The sequence below is a fragment of the Trachurus japonicus genome, chromosome 21, assembly GCF_045865225.1.
Source record: "Trachurus japonicus isolate A0001 chromosome 21, Traja_1.0".
Classification (NCBI taxonomy): domain Eukaryota; kingdom Metazoa; phylum Chordata; class Actinopteri; order Carangiformes; family Carangidae; genus Trachurus; species Trachurus japonicus.
The window spans coordinates 24,774,863-24,795,975 of NC_140927.1; the positions used below are offsets into that span (position 1 = coordinate 24,774,863).

The window sequence follows — 21,113 nt, forward strand, 5'->3', positions numbered from 1 at the left end:
GGATAAGAATCTGAGCTTTGCTGTTTGACCCTTGGAATTGAGGTGGGGTCACGCACTTATGCTGTGTTGACGACTCTTCTGTTCTCCTCGATCGAGCCTAAATAAACTCCTTCAGCATAAGACCTCCAGGACTCTGGTACTTCTTCCTCTTCACCGGCATCACCACAAATTCCTCCCTAACAAGAGGTTTGTCTGTATATTCTCTTATTCTCTCTTATTCTCTCTAATTTCACACTTTTCAATTAAATGAGTGTGTATGGTGTTTGGTCAGAGTGGTGACATCATTGCTAGAGTGCAGGAGAGCCAAAAAAGCGACTGGATCTTTTCTTCTGAAACTGCTACCAAAGCTACAAATGATACTCTACACACAAGAATTTGTCCACAGTTTGTAGCCACACTTGTCTTCTGGCTAAAAATCTGGGGCCGTATTCCTAAAGATTCTTAGTGCAAAGAGTTGCTCCTAGTGGCCAAATTCTAAGAAAATTCTTAGAATCATGATGTTTTCTTAGAATTTCTCCTAAAAGTTAAGAGTAGATCCTAGTAAAGATAAAAGCTATTCCTAAAGAATCCTAGCTCTTAAGAGAGCTCCTAAGGTGGGATCTGTTAAGAGTAGGGAAGAGGACTTTTAAGTGGCTTAGGAGTTCCCTAAGCAGAGGACAAAATGGTGGACAGAAGAGGCAGGAGAGATATTCTCCAAACACTGGATGTCAGTGAATTAATGAAACGCTACAGATTGTTCCTGTTCCTCTGTCCAGTTGGGTTTCCTTGTTCTTTTCTTCTCCATTGCTATTCACTGGTTTGTGGTAGATTTCAAAGCCAACCAACACTGCTTCTTATAGGCCGGTCAGCAATCACAGACACTGATTAAAGCTGAGCCATTTTACCCTTGTTAATACCAAATTGAGTTGGAAAGTTGAAAGTGCAAAAATGACCAGCATGGTAATTAATATAAGCAAATAAATCTAAGTTTCACTATGTGAATACTGTGCAAGTTTTCACACATTTTGTAGGATAATTTTAAAGTATAGCTTACTATTCATTTAACAGATATTTTCTTTTATGTTAAATAATTTTTACAATTACACAGTCTTCATAAGATTGGATTTTATGGTTAAATTTATCGATTTGAGGGTCCATCCTTTGCCCATTATCACCAAAAGTATATTTTTTTTATCTAGCTTTTTTTTAAAGTATATTTTTTGGGCATTTCGGCCTTTAATTGACAGAACAGTTGAGAGAGAGACAGGAAATGGGAGGCAGAAAGACATGCAGGATTGGACTGCTCGACACAGGATTCGAACCGGGGCCACCTGCAGTGAGGACTATAGCCTCAACACATGGGGCGGGTGCTCTTTATCTAACTTTTAGGATCAACCAATCACAGCGTTTGAAATGATGACTCATACCTAGCAACGGGGGTCAACCACACCTCCTCACTAAGATAGGAGTTTCTGTCCACTCCTTGCTCAGAGTTCTCTGAGAGTGTTGTGGAATCACTCCTAAGCTAAGACTCCTTGCTAGGAATTTTTAGGTTAAGTTAGGAGCTCTCTGAGAGGATTCTTAGAATCTTTGGTCAAAAACGCAAAGAGAGTTAGAGAATAACCAGGGTCGCCTGCAGTGAGGACTATAGCCTTAACACATGGGACGGGTGCTATACCAACTGAGCTAAACACCACCCCAATCTTAAATATTTTTTAAATGCAGCCTGGGAGCTCTCTCTGCCATTCTCCCCAGTACAATCTTTTTACCAGCAGACTAGAAGGAGCTCAACTTTGTAATTTGCTGGAAAGGGCATTATACTTGTCAAAATTCACCAAAAAATAGTCACACGTCACAAAAAAGTCCTCTGCTTACTTGGTGTGGCTCATTTACACTTTCTTTCTTTTTTTAAGCAGTGAGCCTCTTATACAGGTGTTTCTTCTACCTTTCTCTCGTGGAATGCAGCTATAGTCAAGTGGTTAGACCACTGGGCTGATGACTCTAAGGTTGCAGGTTCAAATCTTGCCCCAAGAACTTTGTTAGTGAATCATTCCCCCAGTATTCCTGTTTATTTCTGATAACTTGCTTCTTGTTTAAACTATTTAAACTACAGCTGCATCGGACAGTGTTTGATTTATCACGGTATAAAACTCAGTATGTTTTATCTTCTCTGTGGTTGAGAGGTTAGTTTGCCAAGTTGCCAATCATGAGGTCCAGGGTTTGATTCCCGCCTTAGCTGTTTGTGTTACATGCCATTCCAGTATGTCTTTGTCAATTTCTACTGCTAATTTAGCATGGCTTCAGCAATGGCTTTCAGCATTCACACGCATTTTCCGTTAGGAAGTGCTCTTTCTAGTTGTTATTCTTCTCCAACCAGGATTTTTTATAACGATTTCCAGATTGAAAATGGTGGATTACAAAGTGAAGATATCCACAACCAGTCGTGTCACTGCCACTGCTTTCATCAATGTCTTCATAAAGCTGGTGGGCAGAGATGGGCAAAGTGATCGTAAGCGGCTTGTGGGCCTCAAAGGAGCCGCATCCATCGTCACAGGAGCAGTAAGTAGAGAATATCCCTCTCTGTTTAAATGTGCAGCATGCTGGCTCATCTCTGCCTATAGGCACATTTAATACCAATTTAGAAAAGCCCCCATAATCAGCCTCACAGTATCATATTCAGGGCATGTTTTGTTTGCTCATCCCTTTTCATTAGGGATCCTAATTATTTGGATGCTACAGCTCAGGTCTTGGTGAGCAAATCTATGTCGTCTCCATGTCATGTACACATTTATACAACAACTGTTTCTGTCATTACCTCCAGGTGTGTACTTCGACTGTGTCCTGCCCTACCTCTCTGGGAAAGCTGGTTCTGATAGAGCTAGACAAACAGCATCTTCCATTCCTCCCAGAGGTGTCATGGTTCCTTACCAAGGTGGAAGTGAAATCTCCCGAGGGACACACCTACACCTTTCCCATCTACCGCTGGATCACTGACAACGAGGTGCACCGCTTCAGAGAGGCAACAGGTTTGTGGAAACTAGTTTACAGAACATACTGTTCAACAATGGCAGGAGACAATACAGAAAATAACATCCAAAATATTGGCCATTTCAACATTTAAAAATCTTTCTGTTCTTTTCAAGCTCTGAAAATCTTTGAAGACGACCATCATCTTGGACGGTACAATCGGGAGCTGGAACTGAAACAACGAGCAGAGGACTATCGGTGAGAGATCAGAGCTTGTACATGGTTTAGCATCTTGCACCACAGAGCTAACAATCCAAACCTCACACATCTTTGTTTGGACATATCCATCACACATAATGTTAAATTAACAATCTTATGACACTGTGACACCTGCCAAGGTTTATTAAAACGTATTACACTATGACATATGTGGCAGTTGTTATACTGAATGTTTGTCAAGATGCCAGCCAGGGTATCTGCAGATTTACTGTTCAAATCCCCTCATAACTCTGTTCATACTATGTTTTAAATTTGCTGTTCCTGTGCTATTTTCCCCAGTTGGCGTGTGTATGCAGAGGGAATACCTCATTGCATGAAGGCGGATGGGCCTTGTTCGCTGCCTTGTGAGGTCCGCTTCTCCTTCACCAAGGCTAAAGAGTTTCTCTTCACTGCAGCAACGGTGTAAAATTCTCAAAGCTATCTAAATCTTTCAACCTGTCTGCATATCAAAGTTAGATAAGCAATCATGACGAAGTGTCTGTTTTTGTTTTCCAGACTGACAGAACTGCACCTCAAGGGACTGGATGATAACAAAAAGCGGTGGACTGATCTTGAGGCCATCAACCGCGCGTTCCGCTGCAAACGGACGAAAATATCAGGTGCTGCAATTGCAACAGGATAATAAAATATTTGATACTGTATGTATAATACTTTACATTCACCTGTATTCCAATACGCCAACTAAGAAATATTCAAAAGTTATTATCCCTGTGATAAGATTCATACTGAATAATCTATTGGCTCCTTTACTTGCCTCCTTAAATGGATAAAAATACGCAGGGGGAAACATTGGTCAAAACATGAAGAAATTTCACCATAATTCTCAGCTTTGCTTATGAGAAAACTATTGACGTAGTAAATTGCAAACAATCAAGACTCAGAGCTGTCCTTGAAAAAAAATAACACCTATTCCAGTCTGTGAAACACATTGTTTACCATATCCTCGTTGTCCCAGTTAAGATAATGAAAATGACATTCAAATTTGCTCTTTCTCCAGAATATGTCCAACAACACTGGAGGGAGGATGCTCTCTTCGCCTACCAGTTTCTAAATGGTGTGAACCCCATGTTGATTCAACGCTGCAAGGTCCTACCCAGAAATTTCCCTGTCACTGATGACATGGTCTTCCTCAGGGGTCAGTGTAGCTTGGCAGATGAAATGAAGGTAAGTGTTTCATACTGACTCAAAAACTTAGTAATAGTAATTCAGTATGCAAATTTCATATCCAAGCAATATAGGTGAAAGTCAAGTAATTTCTTGTCCCCACTAAAAAAATCAAACAGAATGGCAACATATACCTGTGTGACTACAAGCGTTTGGATGGACTTGAACCACACATCATCAATGGGAAGAAGCATTACCTCATGGCTCCCCTCGTTCTGCTCCACAAAACACCTGATGACAAATTGATGCCAATTGCTATTCAGGTGAGATTAGCAAGATTAATATGGTTGATACTAAAGGTGGAAATTAGAGTATTGATTGGTGGCTATCGCTGAAAGGTGAGATGTTGGCTCAGCTGCTTCAGGAGGCATTTGCTTTGATAAATGTGCCCTAAAGCAAGACACTATAGGTTCTTTTGCAACTAGCTGCTACTGTGGCTAGTATTCTTAGTATCCTCTCTGCTGGTATTGGATCAATGAGGGTGAATTAACTGTGACCCTCTGTCTGCACCCTGTAGCTGAAGCAGACACCAGCACCTGACAATCCAATCTTTGTCCCTGCTGATTCTGAGTACGACTGGTTGATGGCCAAGATTTTTGTGAGAAGTGCAGATTTCAGCGAGCATCAACTCAACGTCCACCTGCTGCGCACTCACCTGCTGGCTGAAGTTTTTGCAGTGTCACTGCTGCGCAACGTTCCCATGGTGCATCCGCTGTACAAGGTAACTGAATGGGAGAGTGAAGAATTGACCATAATTTGCTGTTTGTTTGTTTTTCTACCTACTGAATTTGATGAACTGTAATTGTATCTGCTACACGGTAGAAGCATCAAAATTTCTGACTTTGTCAACAAGTACTATTGTGAATAACAGAGTTCCCTCTTTCCGTCAGCTGCTCATTCCTCACGCACGCTACACTCTGCAGATCAACTTCTTGGCTCGACAGCGTCTAATATCTGAGGAGGGATTTTTTAACCGGGTAAGAATGACACCTTCAGTAAACCATTACCTGCACATTAGGGTGTTTATTTTTTTTCTTCAGTATCACGACTACTGTTTGTTTGTTGTTCACTACATTGCTTTCATATGTGGTCGTTCTCTAGTTTGCATCCTCTGGTGGAGAGGCGATGCTGAAAATCCTGAAGCGATCGCTGTCATCAGTGACCTACAGCTCCCTCTGTATACCAGAAGACATTGCTGAGCGTGGACTTGAGGATGTGCCAAACTACTACTACAGGGATGATGGACTGGGGCTTTGGGATGTCATCTTCAGGTACTTTTTGCAGTTTCCATTCAGCATTTTCTTTATACAAGATGGAGACTTAGGCTACACCTTGGTTGGGTTAATTTGTATGAATTCAGAGACCTAAAAAGTGCAGTGAGGTGAAAAACACAGTTTGTACAATGTGTGTCAAATGATGGTTATGGGTAGCTTTAGAGATCTCAGCTTTTAACTTAAAACTTACTTTAAAGTTATGTTGTCCACTCTCTCAGCCATTGCACCAACTTCCCAAAAAACACCATTCCCTAATGTCTTGAACTAAAGGAAGGAAGTCAAGTAGAAATGTGTTTTACAATAGCCTACTTATCCACATTTCTCAAAGGTTTGTGGAGGGAATACTCGGCTACTACTACAAGAATGACGCTGAGGTCCAGAAAGACTCTGAGCTGCAGAAGTGGATTGAGGACATTTTTGAACACGGATTCCTTTCTCAAGCAGAGACAGGTGGGGTTAAAAGAAAAAATGGTGCTATACATGTTGGCTACATAGACTGTGTTTACATATTTGACATCAATCATGACTCAGACTTAAATTTTACTTTGCTGTCTAATTCTTAGGAATTCCTCAGAGATTTACCACGGTGGCTGAGCTGATCAAGTTTGTAACCATGGTGATCTTCACTGGCTCAGCCCAGCATGCAGCTGTGAATGCTGGACAGGTGAATCCTTTTAATTTACTGATTATTCAATTAAGGTGTGGCTGTAATTTTTTGGATGGGTTGAAGAGTCCTCGGAGTTTTTCTCTTTACTGGAGAGAGATAGATGAATTCTGGCCAAATAGGGGACATTTGACCTTGAGGGTAACTTTTAGGAAACAAAGCCAAAACTCTACAAGCAGCAGGACTGTGAGTCTGTACTTGCTGGTGCTCCCAGGTAAATACAGCAAATGCTGAAATGCTCAAGGACAATGCTAACAATGCATTCTGATTTTTATTTTAACATTTTATAATTAACACAAAAGACAAAATACAACTGAGGCTTATTGTAATGACAGGTGAAGGTACTTTAGGTATTTGTCATGAACCAAAGTGTTAATTTGGCTCCAGTGGTGATACCAGTGAAAAAACATGGACGTGTAAACCAAACTTAATGCCAATCCAGCCCTGAAAGATTTCTCTCAGAACAAATAGTACCTAGTAGTGGGGATACAGGAAAAATCAGGGGATTGTGAAATAGGATTCATCCTCTGGGGACCATGAATGTCTCTGTCCCAAAATATGATGACCGTCTATCCATTGTTGAAATATTTTAGTCTGCGCTCATCCCTCAAATCATTCTAACTAGTCCTCCATTAAATATCTGTTTATCGTAGTATGACTATGGTGGCTGGATGCCCAACACTCCCATCGCCCTACAACTCCCTCCACCAACAGCAAAGGGGACAACAAGCGAGGCCACGATGCTGCAGACTTTCCCTGATGTCAACACAACAGTTCAGGGCATGGCCATCATGTGGCTACTGAGCAAGCAGTCTTCAGACTTTGTAAGTTTTTAAGACTACTTTGAAAGGTTACATAAACATAACATTACATTGAATGTTGGTGAACAAAAAATAAAATGTACCATTGTTCATTAGGTTCAGCTTGGCCAGTACAATGAAGACCATTTCACTGAGGAGGTTCCCTGCAAGCTGATCAAGCTCTTCCAGGGAGAACTTGAAGTGCTGACCACAGCCATCAAAGTCAGAAACAAGGGCCTGGAAATCCCATACACATACTTGGATCCAGAGGAAGTAGAAAACAGTGTTGCCATTTGAAGCTCAGAAGGTGTGACCCCCTCAGCTGTTGGTCAATTTTAGATATGATAAAAAGATAAAGATATGATGTGAATCTGCTACGCTGAAGAGTTTGTCACATCGTTGTACCATATGTTCATTGAACAAAAATGTTTGATTGTTTTTATCTCAACTCAAATGTTAATAAAACTGTTATTTTTCCTGACCAATGCAGTGTATGTGTGTTGTGTAGTAGCTGTGGGCTGTGAAACTGTGAAACCAAGCGTAGATTGCCAAAGACGCAGATTGCAACGTCATGCTGAATGTCTTGTCCTAATCCTCTGTGAAGATCAGACTTGCATCATCAAAATAAAGTGCAGAAAAACACATTTGGATTGAGAGATATAAAAGGATAGCGTATTTATCCCCCCTCATGCATCGGTGCAGGTGTCTGACTGCAGCAGGGGCCGCTCCGTAACGATGGTGTAACGACGCCGATGTCCCCTCTTAGATAGGTACATAAGTGCACACACACACACACACACACACACACACACACGTAGATAAAATTCACCAACAAATGCACCATTTACTATTTGCTAAAAAAAAAGCAGAAACTTAAACAGGTTTACATTCAGTAAGAACCAATAAGATGGAGACTGTGTGTTACAGACAGGGTGGGAAAGTTCTGAGAAATAAATGAACACACAGTTAGGAAAAATAATTTCTCATATGACAAAGACTGAGACATTTCTTTCTTGTCTGATGAAGCTTTCTGCTTGTCAGCTGCATCTCATTCATTAGTTCAATGCTCATGGAAAAAAAATGCAAGTCTGCATTTCTGCACGTAATTAAAGCCTTAAATTACACTACATATGATGACACAATGAGAGCAAACATGCTTGTTTACGTCTTGAAGACTCAAATTGACGTGGCTCTGTATTTTTTGCCTGATACGACTCTTTTAAGTGCGGTATAAGCTGAACCTGAAACTAAAAGAGAATTGCCGACTTCCTTTCCCAAAGCAAAATATACAAAGAGGTCTGTATGCGAACGCCGCCAAGCCTGCAGTTTCACAGGAGATAAAAGCAATCAGACGGTAAAGTGGAGCCACGATTCTTGGCTGAAAAAACAAAAAATAAAAAAGATGTTTGTTTTAAACTTAAGGATTAAATAGATTAGATGAGTTACAGGCAACTGTTGTTGGGAAAAGATTAGAAGCAGCAGTTTAGTGAGGAGTCAGTCACCAGGAGCTGGTCCAAGTTCATATATGTCATGTGATCTTCACCGTCCAGACAGACCTGGGAGGGAGGGACACCTCGGTCTGGCTTAACAGACAGACAGAGAGTTGAAGATTTCATGATGCCGCCACGGCCCTATGACTTCACTCAAACATTAACATGCAGCGCGCTCTGTATGGATCTGATGGTGACAGATTTATTGGGGTGTTTGTTTCTCTTTACTGGAACACATTAGAGGACGTTCACGTCCATTTAGCTGAACATTTAACACACGTCTCTCAGCTATGAACATCAGTAAACCCACAAACCCATGGGTATTTTTCATAGCTAATGGTATGGGATAAAGAAGACAAAGTAAAGAGCATCACCAATGAAGATAGCTTGTACTGTAATAGAGTCTGCATGTTTATTTAATAAAGATAAACAACACCCTCACATTACAGCTGAATGCCACCAGTTTTAGGTCTTTATTGGTTAAATATTTAAAACCAGATCTGATCAATCAATGGAAAACCAGCACACAGCTGCTGCGCATAAATTATTAGGGAAAAATCTTGGATGCAGTGCAGTTATTAAGACACGTTAACACGCAGATGTGAGAACAGCTGCAACGCAATGGAACCAAACTTCTCATTAGTCTGAATATAAATTGAACCTGACCCAAATGTGGTCCTGTTTGGACCCAGGTCGAGTAAAAGGAACGAAGTGAATCTGCGAAAGCGTCTACCTCATAGTCATCATGTTTCTGTCTACATAGTACACTGACTCTGCACAGAGTGAGCTCACACTTCATGAATGGCCCACAACAAGGCTGACAGACAGCACTGCTTCAATTAAACCATTAACAAACAGCCAACTGCAGCATATTTAAGCTGAGATCTTGGCCTCATGATCCAAACCTCATTCTGGAAGACGCACATTTGGTAACACTTAATCCAAGCAGCCTTATAGCAGAACTCTATACAGTATATATTCTACTTTCAACTAGGCATAAAGCACCAAGAGTGTGTGTCTGTGTGTGTTTGTGTGTCTCTGTGTGTTTGTGTGGTGTAATGGGTGGTCCTTGATCCATTCGGTGCCATTTAAATTGGCTAATTGACTGTGTGAAAACACCTCAGCTGGCATCACCGTTAGTGGTTTGGCATGTAAAGAGATACTCAGCTCTGTTCCTCGAAAAAAGACAAGTGCGTCATGTTTATCCTGATGAAGGGCAAAGAGACACTGAACACACAGAGACATCCTTTCAACCTGTATTCAAAGTGTGAGACAGGACAGGTTGATAAATACTCACTAGAGCTACATAATTTGTAATTGTGTGTGGGTGTAGCTTTGCTTGTTCTCCTTCTCAATGATGCATCTATAAGATCTATAGGATTGGGCCTCTACAAGCCCAGCAGGCACAGGACATTAACGTAACGTCCAAGGATCAACATTAGGTAATTGGCATTGTGATGTTTAGCAGATGTTTGGTTTTGCTCATGTCTAGAATATCTGTGTTACATACATCTGTGTTTTATATCAGCCTGTGTATATACCGTACATGTCTGACATGTCTGCGTGATGCCCCCAGTGGTTCTAATTGCCAACTTAAAACCACAGAAAACTTTGAATTATTTAAAAGAAGGAAGTAAAACTTTTACTGGACCCTGTACTTTCACTGGTAAAATATTTGATCCAGCTGCTGAAACACAACAGTGTTGGTGATGTACACATTTTAAAGAGTGGAGTTGGGAGTGACTCACACACGCACACATGTTCTTGCTCCTGCTATTCAACTGCCTGCCTAACGGGGTGTTCCCACCAAACGCGATGACGCTTCATCGCGCGTCGAGATTACATGTAAAGTCAATGCAAACACGCGATTAGTCGCGTCATCGCGCCGGGCGATGCGATGGACGCGATAGCGCGGCGCGATGGACGCGTTGGCCGCGAAAAATCGCCTCCATCGCGTCGCCCGGCGCGATGACGCTTCATCGCTCGAGTTGAAATAATTGAACTTTTGCGGCGAATTCGCGTGAAGACGCGCCGCGACAGCCTATCAGCTTTGAGATCGTCACCGACGTGCTGACGTACGGACGTACTGGTGTTCCCTTGGCAGCTTAGTCAGAGCGAGTCTATTGACAATATTAGAAGTTTTCTGGTTTAGTTTAGTTTATTATTCAGATCCCCATTAGCTGCTGCAAAGCCACAGCTCTTCACTGTTGCTTTTCCGGTGCTGTTACAAACGTTTCTGATTTGGAGATTCGGACCTGAAAGCCCGTTATCACTGCTGTTTTCAACCAGCGGGCGCTGCGAGCCGGCCGCCCCGTCCCAAAGCACTCAACAGGCGGTCAGTCACACAGTAGTTCACGGAGCTGTCTCCTCCTCCTCCTCCTGCAGCCAGAGACCCACACCGCTGTTCCTGTCCCATCTACAGGGACAGGAACAGTGCAGCGACGGTGGTTATCTCTGCCAGAGAATGAAATAGTGGGAGAAATGTTGTTGTTTGGGCGGGCTCGTCGCGCGACGCGATGCCGCGACGAGGCGTTTTTTGCATATTGAACCAGCGTCAAAACTGGAGCGTCTAGCGCGACGCGATTTCATTTGACGCGCGATTCAATCGCGTTCATCGCGTTTGGTGGGAACACCCCGTAAGTAAGACATAATATCACTGGATGCACTGGCAGGCAAAGTGTTTTTTACTTTTTAATTTTCCCACTGACATTAATACATCACAACAAATATTATTAATGTGACCCAAGATACAGATATCAGTGCCAAACACTTGGGTGTATAGTCATTTAACTCTCATTTGAGTCCACAAGACGATTCAAATTACATATACGAGTCTCGTCTTAGCATTGCCTGACTCCGCCTCCTTCTTGGCTAATCCAAAAATGGGCGGGGCATGTGTGAAGTCAAGACTTCAGGGCATACCAGGTTGCGGCAGCTCACCCATCTGTTATTCAATGCAACAGACCCTCAACTATACAGAACTTTAAGCCTAAATAAAACTTAAACAGCCAAGTTTTATAAAAAAATAAATTCCATTTTAAAATGGGAGTCTGTGGGGTTTGACTTGCTTTTGGAGAGAGCCTCATGTGGCCATTCAAGGAACTGCAGCCTTTTCCACTTGCATGTTGGGTTCATTTTTCAGCCCTGGATGTTACCTCTTGACTCGTACATACACATATGTGTCTTTGTCTCACTGACTGAACATCTGCTGGTGACAGGTTGATCCCTGAAAATATAACCCCCTGTGACTCCCAGTTCTTTTGTTAGACCACTACTATCAATCCTATCTTGACCTCTGTGGTATAAAAGACCCACTGAGCTGTTCAACACGCTCAAGCACATTTATTTTTAATTCACTGTTTTTGATATCTTCATTTCCTTCCTCGTCTTTTTCAGGGGGGGAAAAAGGGGTGTTTTCACAGTCTTTGTTTTGCTCACCACTACCTGCAAAAAGCAAGATCTTCTGAATCCATCTCGTGTTTTCTTTTCATCTTTCATCCAATTTTTTCTCTCCCCTGGATTCAGGCTGTGGTATAAATTTTCATGAGTCTCCATCTGCTCATAATAAATACATTGACAGTATATTTTTCAGGAATTCAAGTGTGACAAATCCAGCACGTCTTTTTCTGTTTACATCTCCGTTAGTGTATTTGTATGGGTCTCTCTTCTCTGTTACAGTCTGACCTCTGGGCAGTTTGAAAATCCCCCCCATGTCTGGCCTAAAAACATTTATTACTCTGACAGCCAAGCCCCTCTGTCTTACATGTATGAACACACATACACACACGCAGAAAACCATTCGGGGCAGAGGTCTCAGGTCACTCTGGTTGAATGGACAATCATCTGCTGTGACCAATAGAAAGTGAGGTTGTGTGATTAAGTGTTTGGGGTGGGGCTCACTTGAGGCCTCTTGAATCAAAACCTATTTACCTTCTATTGAAAGCTCAAAGATGCTTCACACACACATACACACACACACAGCATCTGTAGGCAGCAGAGAGGACAGGCTGCAATTTGCATTTTCCATCATCACGTCACGTCACACCACTGCTGGTGCTTGAAATTCTTGCAACTGCAATTTCCAACTTCTAATCTTTAAACCTGAGAGATAAGAAAATTGCACTTAATAAATGCTAATTCACTGAGGAAACTTTGGAGTTTGTTTTCTTTAGCTGTTTTTTTTGTGTGACTGCAAGAGCCACTTGCTCCACTTCCCAGACTGGTTTTAATCTTAAACACTGCAAAAAAAAAAAAAAACCCTCACTGTAAGTCAAAGAGATAATCTACAATGTTACACAACATTTTAAAATCTCGTTGTAGTTGTTAGGAAACAGTTCTCTGCAGCAGTTTAGCAGCTTGCAACCTAAAAGTCTTTAACTAGATAAAAGGTTTTGGTTAAAGATTTTGTCTTTTATCAAAAATGCAGTCCTATACAGCAAACTCCACATCTTAATAAGTTATTCTAGTGCAGGATGATGCTGTTAAAGACGCAGCAGCTTGTATAGAGACATTTTTGAAGCGTACACTGTAGATGTCAGGCACATGGTTGGCTTTTATTTACCACCACAGAGACACGGGGCCCTGCTTGATCCTGCTGGAGCTGTTAACATGCGGACCACCTACAGTGGGGAAAATAAGTATTTGATCCCTGCTGATTTTTGCCCTTATTTCATTTGATCAAACGTACATTCATTTATAACCTTTACATGATGATATTATTTCCAGATAGATTTTTTGTTGATATTCTGTCTCTCTGTGTTAAAATAAAGTTACCATATAAACTACACAGTAGACTGTCCATTTCTTCTTCGAATCAGCAGAAGATCAAATATCTGTATAGTCACAATATCACATTTTACAAAGAAATTGTTCATTTGAAAGAACCTTCTCACAAACATGTTTGTTTTCATAAGATTCAAATCTTATTTGCAGTCGAATATTATTTCTAGTATTTATATTTCGATGTTTCCACTTTTCAAAGCAATTACAGTTGTTCTGTTTTTGTTACTAAAAACGTAAACTTTTTTATAATGCAAACTGCAATATGTTGAAATTTGGTAAAAAACAAAATACAAAAAACACATGTTCAGTCTTGATACAAGCAAGATACAACAAATGCTTCATCCTGAACTGCCACTGCGACAACACTGACATTTCAGTGTTATAAACATATTTTTATAGTGTCCGTTTCAGGACAGACTCTCTACCAATGGAGTTGCTTCAGTAGAGTGTGACCTCGATCAGACTGATGGAGGTTTTTAGGGCCTATCAGTCTGTCTCCAGGGGGCTTATAGCTGGTCTGAGCCGGGGTCAAAGGTCAGGGGTTAAGACCACCTGTGTAAACATGAACGTGCTCTACACCAAAACCTAAATATACTTCTGTGGAGGCTGCAGACAAGGGTCGACTGATGCTGCGTTCACCTTTGCAATGAACACATGAGTGCACACACACACACACACACACACACACACTGAAGACAAAAACATTCAGCCACACACGGAGCTGCTCAGATAAATGAGGATTTTCTGCTTTCACATCTTTGGAAAAATCTGTCACCACAGCAGTTCACATCTATCTGCCCCCGTCCTTGACAAATAAACAGAGGCTGCTACTTTCACCAAATCTCTCTGTGGGATGTGTGGACAACATGTTTTCTCATTGTCTTATACAAAGTATCACAACTGCTGTTAAGACAAAGAACGAGTGCTGGCAGGAGACTTTCAATAATGTCAGAGATCATCAACAGAGTCCTGCCATGTCTTTAAAACTTTCTCTCGGTTTATTTTGTCAAGGTCCCTTAAGCAACAGATACTCCCCGAAGGCCAATAAAGGCTTGACACACAGTAAGTCATCCAGCTGCTTAGTAATCTGAAGTCTCAGCTTTTCCTTTTGGGCAAACATCACAGATACTGCAGCAGCAGATGATTAATGAAAGCTCTGAAGGCGTTTAGGGGCAGATTCAGGAGGCTCATCCAGCCACACAACACCCGTCAACACACATCTGGAGACGGAGCACAATTCATCCAGAGGAAGGGGAAAAATAAGATGAACTAGCACGTATGGGAGCACAGGCGTGGGAGAAAGTCACTACTAAGTGACATTACATGACAGGAAGTCCTGATATTACAAAATGACAGATGAAAACCAAGGTGAAAATGCAACAACCATTCACTCTGTGTTATAGTTTCTACATGGGTGTATTAATGTGACGATACTGCAGGCCACTTACTACAGAAGAAAAGCAGTGTTTGATGACTGTGTTCAAGTTTAGAAATCTTTCCAAAGCTGGTTTTAAGTTTGTGGTTATGTCCATTTTAAATATATATGAATATAAGTGTGAGAACAAAATCCAAATGACAAAAAACTGTTTTGTATGTGCCACCATTCAAGAGATATACATAGCTGGTATCTAAATAGTTTCTACCTTCTTGAAAAAAAAAACACAGGTGAGTTATATCTTAACAACTCCTGCAGTAATTTTTACTACAAACATTTCTGAACCGACAATAACTTTAATGTTTGTTCTATGTAATATGTAGACAACTAATAAAGTACCATTGCTTTGGGGTGTTGCAGTAAAATCTCATAGACAATAATTACTTAATTGCCATTAATGTGAAGCAGCCCTTTAAACCACAGTCACAAACAGCTCTGTTGTGGTCAGATTTCACTTTAAGTATTTAGTCGGTTTGTAGTCAGGTTCTTTTCATCTGTGAAAATTTACTGCTAATGTGACAAACTCAATATAAACAACTGTTTGTCCGGTTACACAAAGTAAACAAACACCTACCAGTCACTTCTAAGAAAAAAAAAAAAAAAAGGTCCTCTACTATGAGAGTGAAATACAGGGAGGACGGGTAAAGTCCTAAATCACACGATGACTTTGAGTAAAGTAGCTCGAGTGCAGTTGTGTCTTTCTATTTGTGGTCACACACTTTCCTTTTTGTGTTTTTTTATGCCAGTGCACGTGTCGTTCCCTCTCTGACCTCCAGTAATGACGGAGACAATAGTGGGCAGAAGCTCATCTGATACGGGAATGACACAGGAAACGTGAGGGGAAAGACCAAACCAGACACTGCTGAATCTCTCGATACGTGTGTGTGTGTGTGTGTGTGTGTGTGTGTGTGTGTTTGTGTGTGTGTGTGTTTGTGTGTGTGTGTATGTGGTCCTATACTTCCTGACTTGCGGGTGTGGTGCGGGTGGGATAATGCAGCTTCCTGTGGACCAGATTAATGGGCTAATATTGGATATAATCCTCCCATTGTACAAGGGTTAGAGACCTGGCAGCCAGTGTAGGCAGAGGTCACAACCTCTGCAAACACACATCTTCACTATAACACACACACACACGTTCATACAAAACCACACTTACGCAAACACTCTCACACAACTAGACTGATTATCTGAAATGTGCATCCTTCCCAAAGCTTACATTTGTGCTCCAATTTTTACTTTTCCTAATTTCCCTGTAGTGCTAATGATTGATTTTATCCCATATGATCGATTAATGGATGAAGTGTTTAGTCTGTAAAATATCAAGAAATAGAGAAAAAGACCTCTTCTTGTGTTTCATTTTGTCAGACAAAGAGTTTAAAACAGTTTACAGAAATATAAAACAGAGAGAAGCAGACAATCGTAATAAATGAGGCTGAGAACTATTTGTTTAAAGATGATTAATCGCTGCTTGATTGATTATCCATTGTCTATTATTTTCTTAACAATTGACTCATTGTTAATTACTAATCAAATGTGAAAAATATGAAGTGTTTAGCTGTAATAAGGAGGGAGGAGAACCCACATAATCAGTCATGCAGCTCGCCATGAATCCTCCCTAAAACCTGTTTTAGGCCTTAAGGAGCAATAAGCACACGACACACACATACGCACACACTCACACACAGGCTCAGGACCAGGACTTTATCTCCTTAATACACACTGACAAAATAAATCCATGAACAGGGGAGGATTGTGTGTGTATATGTGTGTGCGTGTGTGCATGAGTCACTGTTAACAATGTTTCAAGTCACCAGTGGTTTACTTACTGCTGGTTGAGGACAGGGGACTGTAGTCAGACCTGCAGTGGACAACAGAAGACGAGACAAAGAGGACGGCAGAGGAGATGTGTGGACACAGAGAGTGAGAGGGGAGAAGATGGGGGGAGAGAGGAGAGAGAAAGAGAGGACAAGAAACAGAGAGAGGAGACAGGAGTTTATATTACAGCATGAAGTGCAATCAACATGATTTACAGGACGACACACTCCTATTTCAAATAAAGTGCTGACATCTGGCTAAATAGTAGGAGAGGTCCAACTGGAGAGGAAAGGTCACCAAAAATGCACTCAGACATTTCACTGCGGTTTCTGTCTGAAGGGATAAAACACAGGGACATTCACTTCAGTGCTGTTTGTAATAAGTGCTGCTGTTCATACTCACACTTCTCTGTGACCAAGTACAGGTCTCAGACACGTGTAATATACCTGGGTATTTTTATTTCATAACAAATTCCACTACACTTCAGAGATAAAAGCTTTTAACTTTTATCTAACTGCTGTGCTTACCACTCGATTTACATATTAAGTTCTTACAAAGGCTACTTATAAAATATGGGGCATCAATGCAGAATTAAAGGACCAATAAGATCGAATGTACTTCAAATCAGCTCCAGACTTTTCAGTGTGGTGATTGATGATACAGAAGAGTTTAACAAACTGCAGGTGACATACAGATAGCTACCTGGCTATCTACCTATATCTCTGGCACTTACAACTCCTCATACTGATTCAGCTAATTAATAAAGTCGGATATACATAATAAAGTAGCTGATTTATGTATATCTATTCAAAAGTGAGCATTAGGGTTAACCATCCTGGAAAAATGTGTAAACACATTGTTGGAATAACTGGAGGTTTTCTCATTTTTCCCATTCCCATGATGTTGCCTGAATGCAGCATGAATAGAGAAGTCAGGAGGCCTAGCTTTTCCGAAAAGCTCACTAGTTGAACTACAGTGTATTTTGTTTCTTTGATGTGAACACAAAGAGAAATACTACAATAACAGTTTGTGGTTTTATGATTTATATCTCATGCAACCATTCGTCAAGAAATGGCAACAAAGAGCCAAACTCCTTCCCTCTGATCTTTATGCTAAGCTAGGCTAATTGTGTCCTGACCTCAGCTCCACACTTAACTTCAGATATGAGGAAGGTATTTATCTTATAATCAGACTTTTAAGCTCCTTATTTAAGTTAAGTTTCTGACTTTCATGTGCGCACACACACATATGTGCATATAAGCTCTTGCTCCGACTGGTCTAATCTAAAGCTCCCATCTTCAAACTGGGAGAGAAGCAGAATTAGATTTCTTGCTAATGTGATCTCTTGGGGGAGGAAAAAAAAAGTCAATTTGTGCAATTACACAAATATGTGTACCTGAGACATACCAGAGCTAGCATGGCCATATACAATGAGACTGATTGAGGAGCGAGGCTGCGTCCCACAGGTTCTAATTCCCCTGAACTACTCCGTGAAACCTCAGCTCACATGGACAACGACACAACCTGGGTATAATATTAGTCCCGCAGGAGTCAGCTGACGACCAGAGAGGACCAGTTCTCCACCACACACACACACACACACACACACACATACAGTACACACTCCCTGTGAGTCCGTCTCTAAACTAATAAGGCCTCTGGAGCTGTGGGACGACAGGAAACAGAGGAGCGAGTCTGTTTCCTGCAGCAGGAGGTTATCAATCTAACTAACGGGCATTAGCAGAGAGAAGGAGAGAGAGAGAGGGATGGATGGGAATGTGGGAGGAAGTGGAGGTGAGCGGAGAAAGGTAAAAAGCAAAAGATGATGATGTGGGTGTTGCAGCAAGGGAGGAAAGGTTGGATCGAAATGAACAAGAAAAATAAAAGGCCGGAAGGTTCCGGAGAAATGACAGAGACACTCAATCGGTTTGTCCCTTGATGAGAGCAAAAGAGGAAGAAAAAAAAAGAGTGAATGTGGAAAAAAAGAGATGAGAAGATCTTTCTTTTCAAGGTTTATGACTCTTTGTAGAGTTGGAGGTAGTGGTGTGTGCAGTAAGTTGTGGGTCCGTTTTGACGGCTCCCCCGGGTTGCGTGTGTTTGGCAGAGCTCTAGCCCCCCCCCCACACACACACACACACACAGCAGCAGCGCCGGATAGCATCTCAACTTGGCGTTTTCCAGTCTGGCCACGCTGCCTCGCTTCATCTCCACCCAAAGACAATAAACGCAAAAGTGAAGCGAAGACAGGCAGCAGCCCGGTCATGCACAGACACACACACACACACACACACACACACACACCAGCAGCAGCAGCTCCGACTGCACAGGGGACCTGGGATGAGTCTTCAAGGGAGCCGGTTTGACGTAGATGGAGAGAGAGATGAACGGACTCAGGTGTCTTCTGTTCGGTTCGATTAGACGCAGGAAGGTGGAGGTGGGTGGGAGGAAGGGAAGAGGAGGAGGAGGAGGATGAGGAGCACAGATGAAGATGATGGCGAGATAAGCCAAAAAAAGAAACCAGAGTTGATTGACGATCGGAGATGGAACATGCAATCACTCAAGCCCGACCTCCTCCAATCTCTTTAAGACTTTGACATTGTCACGCTACTTCCCCATGAACGGTCATTACTCACATGATTATACGAGATTTATTGTTGAGTAAATTCAACGCTGCATCAATCCTTTTGTTGGCCAGCTGAGAAGGAAAACCATAAACTCAACACTAACACATCATCGCCTACAGTTTTTTTTCTCCAGCAGGCACATAGCGTTCATTTGAAGTCCGTTTGACAAATCCGAGTCCAGTTCTTCTCAGTCGCTTTTTTGCTCTGCTTTGGTCTCCTCCACCTCCTCCTGAGATAAATATCCGGCTCATTAGCTGCTAATGCTCCACAGTGACTCTCTAACTTTGTGTGCTGCTGTGTGGTGCTGCTCAGGTGGAAGTAAAGTGGGTTAATCGGAGCTTGTTTGCTTAAAAACAGCCGCCTGCTGCTCCTGGAGACGAGGTTGATGAGACTGAACCAAACAGCAAATAAGATGTAAAACAAACATCACACACAGCCGACTAAACTATTGATTAGTGCAGCTCTAAGCCGCTATACTGTATCACCTCAAACAAACCACAAGTCTCCATCGAGGCATTTAGTACAGGCCATAAAATTACTTGTTTTGTCAAACCAGCATCTAAAACAATCAATACGATCTAAATTACAATTGGCCATCAATATTTATGGACCAAGAGATTAATTATAGCATTATTGGAGTATAGTGAGATACTAATTTGCAGCGGAGTTATAAGTTAACGTGGAGCTGATGAGTTGAACGCAGTAAAAAAAAGACTTGCACACAGTGTTATCACTGAAGCACAGTACAGTAGCATGGCCTCTGTGAGCTGTGATTGGTCGAGAGGTGGAGGAGAGCAGTGGATGTGGGAGCGGAGCAGGAAGTGAGGCGGAGGAGGAGGATGTGACCTGATGGAGGGAGCAGCTCTGTGGTTATCAGCTGGATGCCACTGCTTTTCCTCTCACACCAGCACTTTCCACAAAGGTATCTCCTGCTCTCCTGCATTCTTTCCCTCTCTCTCTCTTAAAAAAACAACAACAAAAAAACACATTTTCCCATGAAACATGCTCTCACACACACATTATGTTGTTTGGTTCCAGTTCACAGCTAATGACATTTAACTGGGTCCCATGTTACTCTGACAACACTGGGAAACTGATGGACGAGGATAAAGAGAACAAAACTGGTCTGAGATCTGATTGACTCTTATATATTGACTTTATAATGTTTAGTTCTATCTATCGCTGATATTCACATGTACTTTCAGTCCTTTCTCTTTCATCTTCTCAGGAACTACAAATAAAAACTGCCGCCTTAGCTGAATATGGTACATTAATGTCAATAGTGACCATTGTCCTTCATAATTAAATACATAACTATATCAATTAAGCTATAATTAGTCTAAATCTACACAATCTAATTTCTATAGGGGGACTACAAGGTTTGGGGATATTAAGAAAACAAATGAAAAAAAAAAACATTATATAGAGTTTTCATTATTCCAAAAAGAAACACAAACAGAAGTTACTCTAATTGTGCTTGTAAACAATCTAGACATAACACATGAGTGTTTAGTCACACTGATGATAATGATGATGATAATGTCTTTAAAAAGGGGTTGTGGGTCAGTGTGGGGTCTCTCACTAAAACACAACACAAAAACACAAGTCCTGTCACTACAACAACAAAACCACATCAAGCAGTTGAGGGACACGTACCACTGGTAAAACTGAGGCGCATCTTTGTTTAAGGGCTGAAAACAGAGTGAACAACACAGTGATTCATTTAACTCTCTACTGTCTCTAAAGTGTTCTTGAATTAAGCTCCATCCATGTGGTTGGTTGGTTGGTTGGACTCTCATTATCAAATGGTGATTAAGGCTGAACTTTCCACTAAAGAATT

At 41.5% G+C, this 21,113-nt stretch overlaps 2 protein-coding genes across 3 annotated transcripts in view; one reads left to right on the forward strand and one right to left on the reverse strand.

The window, feature by feature from the left end:
• fam124a (family with sequence similarity 124 member A) overlaps nucleotides 1–21,113 on the reverse strand; it is a 39,671-nt gene that overhangs the window by 17,707 nt on the left and 851 nt on the right. Inside the window, exons 2-3 of one of the 2 annotated variants that reach the window (XM_085765419.1) lie at nucleotides 20,930–20,964; nucleotides 16,661–16,692 (exon numbers count right to left, since the gene is read on the reverse strand). Coding sequence is in view for 1 of the 2 variants with exons in the window: in XM_085765418.1 (XP_085621544.1) it covers nucleotides 16,661–16,692 (32 nt within the window). In the remaining variant the exon portion in view is untranslated. The remainder of the gene's footprint in view (nucleotides 1–16,660; nucleotides 16,693–20,929; nucleotides 20,965–21,113) is intronic. The other variant, XM_085765418.1, reaches the window with a different exon arrangement.
• LOC146965337 (polyunsaturated fatty acid lipoxygenase ALOX15B-like) lies at nucleotides 57–7,466 on the forward strand. The gene is made up of 15 exons (XM_085765459.1): nucleotides 57–186; nucleotides 2,379–2,538; nucleotides 2,801–3,005; nucleotides 3,123–3,204; nucleotides 3,505–3,627; nucleotides 3,721–3,824; nucleotides 4,223–4,389; nucleotides 4,509–4,652; nucleotides 4,907–5,110; nucleotides 5,280–5,366; nucleotides 5,491–5,660; nucleotides 5,992–6,113; nucleotides 6,227–6,327; nucleotides 6,981–7,151; nucleotides 7,245–7,466. The coding sequence occupies exons 2-15, from the start codon at nucleotides 2,386–2,388 to the stop codon at nucleotides 7,422–7,424; spliced, it is 2,013 nt and encodes a 670-aa protein (XP_085621585.1). The 5' UTR covers nucleotides 57–186; nucleotides 2,379–2,385; the 3' UTR covers nucleotides 7,425–7,466.